At 43.2% G+C, this 2,514-nt stretch overlaps 1 protein-coding gene across 1 annotated transcript; it reads left to right on the top strand.

The window, feature by feature from the left end:
- Positions 1–1,211: 1,211 nt before the first annotated feature.
- LOC136000392 (olfactory receptor 6E1-like) lies at positions 1,212–2,195 on the top strand. Its single transcript, XM_065654172.1, has one exon. The coding sequence runs from the start codon at positions 1,212–1,214 to the stop codon at positions 2,193–2,195; it is 984 nt and encodes a 327-aa protein (XP_065510244.1).
- Positions 2,196–2,514: the final 319 nt, after the last annotated feature.

Below are 2,514 nucleotides of genomic sequence, written 5' to 3' on the forward strand. Positions count from 1 at the left end.
TCCTTGGACCACCCAGGTGACTAATGACTGAAGAGCTCTGCTTGCACACCCACACAACTTTGTTTCACCGCCTCAAACCCACCATCTCCTCCTCTCCCTCTTCTCCCCTTGCATTTTGAATTATTCTGTTTCGAGAGCCGTCCGCTCTACTCCTTTCTATGCCTGAAAACAAATGGAAAGATGAAGGGGAAAACACCAGTCTTTATTGTATATGTGGGATTTTTTTTTGTCCTTCTTTCTCCTAGATGTGTAGTTTGATTTAAAAAACAAAATAAGTTTAGGAATCGGAGATTTGAGACTTGAATAGTGAGTTTCATCTGCTTCACAACAGGTGCCTGTGAGAATTTGTTTTCCCAAGGCTCCCTGTATAATCAATGGAGAGAGGAGAAAACTCTCAAGGCTGGGTCCTCCCAACCTATAGCTGGCACGCAAAAGAAATGTTACAGATCTCTTCCAGTCACTATTCTCCTGGTCTGCGTTTAGGTCAGGATATTTGATAGTAATAGCAATGAGCAACTGTTTGGAAGTAACTGCATTTCAGTGCAGATGGATGTCAGATGAGACCGGGTGGAACCATAACGAATTTCAGTCATTATTTAGAGTACTAAAGAAGATGAGTTATACTTGGTCCCTATTCTGCCCTCCCCTTTCCTGAAGAAACAAAGAGCACAAAGCTGTGGAAGAAAGCACGGGATTACGAAAGAGATGCTTGATACTGCTTATTCTGAAATCAATAGATACTCAGGGATTCCTAGTCCAAAAAGGCAAGTACTCAAAAGTAGAAAGAAAATCTTTCAACATACATTTGATTTGATTTGATGTGATTTGATGTGATTTGATTTGACTTGATTTGATGTAATAGTTTGGCATTTGTGCAATAAAAGAGATGACTTAGCGCATAGGTGTGACAGATGTTTGGAAAAGACCTGCGTGAATTTGGAATTTGCCAGGAATGGGATAAAATAGCTAACAGACTTTAAAATCCTCTGTCATGAAGGAAGAATTCTTTACAAGTGTTTGAAAAAGGTAGAAAGAAGACAACAAATTCTCTGAGAACTCCAAATGAAATTTGATACCGAAAAATCAGGGTATGAGAAGTGCTTGAAGTCCTCTATCTGTGTACTATAGGAAGACTGCAAGAAAGGAAAGAAGCAGAGAGTTTTGGGGAGCCTTTCACCCAGACTGTGGAATTATCACACTTGTTTTTTGCCATGTTCCTGTCTCGGCATGACGAACCAAAATTCAACGTGGGACCAGAAAATGGAACTGCAGTTACTGAGTTCATCCTAGAGGGTTTCTCAGGGCTTGATCAAAGACTGCAGCTTGTACTCTCTCTGGTCTTTCTGCTCATATACCTGACAACAGTGATGGGGAACGCTACCATCATTTTCCTCGTGTATGCAGATCACCGCCTTCAAACCCCTATGTACTTTTTCATTGGCAATCTGGCCTTCCTGGAAATCTGGTTTACATCCTCCACAAGCATCAAGTTGGTTGTGATCCTGGGTTCTGGGAGGAGAACAATCTCGCTAAGCAGCTGCTTTGCCCAATCCTCTTCCTATTTTACGCTGGGCTGTACAGAGCTTATTCTACTTGTTGTCATGTCCTTTGACCGCTATGTTGCCATCTGCCAACCTTTGCATTATGCTGCCATCATGAAGCCTCAGCTCTGCATCCACCTGGTTGTTGCTACTTGGGTCACAGGCTTCACACTCTTGAGCTACCGCCTGGTCATCCTCTCTCAGCTGACTTTCTGTGGCTCAAATGAGATCCATCACTTTTTCTGTGACAACTCCCCCTTATTCAAACTGTCCTGCTCTGACACCAGCCTGCTTTGGAAAATAGACTCTGTTTTCTTATCATTTGTCATTCTGGGTTCCTTATGTTTAACTCTGGCATTTTACCTGTGCATCCTTTTCTGTATTCTACATCTTCCAGCAGCCTCTGGGAGGAAGAAAGCTTTTTCTACATGTTCTTCCCATCTCGCCACCTTGGCAATTGGATACGGGAGCTGCATTGCTCTCTACGTGTGTCCTTCAGTCGGTGTTTCCTTGGAGAACAGCAGATTTGTAGCGTTGCTGAACACCGTTCTGTACCCCTTCTTAAATCCATTCGTCTACAGTCTCAGAAACAAGGCTGTGATACTGGCCCTGAATGAAGCCGTTGCCCGTACAAGAACACAGCTTTTCCCCTAATCATGAGGCATTTCTGGACAGCAATTCCAGTGGTCTGCTATCATATGTTAAACAATACCAATGCATATGTATGTAACCTCCAGACAGAGATACCTCAGGAGATTTATAGCATCATAGAATCCTTTCAGTTGGAAGAGACCCTCAGGATCATCGAGTCCAACCACAACCCAATTCTAGCACTAAACCGTGTCCCTAAGAACCTCGTCTAAAGACCTTTTAAACACCTTCAGGGGTGGTGACTCCCCCACTGCCCTGGGCAGCCTGTTCCAATGACCAACTACCCTTTCCAGGAAGAATTTTTTCCTAATATCCAATCTAA

This window comes from Caloenas nicobarica, chromosome 32, assembly GCF_036013445.1.
Source record: "Caloenas nicobarica isolate bCalNic1 chromosome 32, bCalNic1.hap1, whole genome shotgun sequence".
In the NCBI taxonomy this organism is placed as follows: Eukaryota; Metazoa; Chordata; class Aves; order Columbiformes; family Columbidae; genus Caloenas; species Caloenas nicobarica.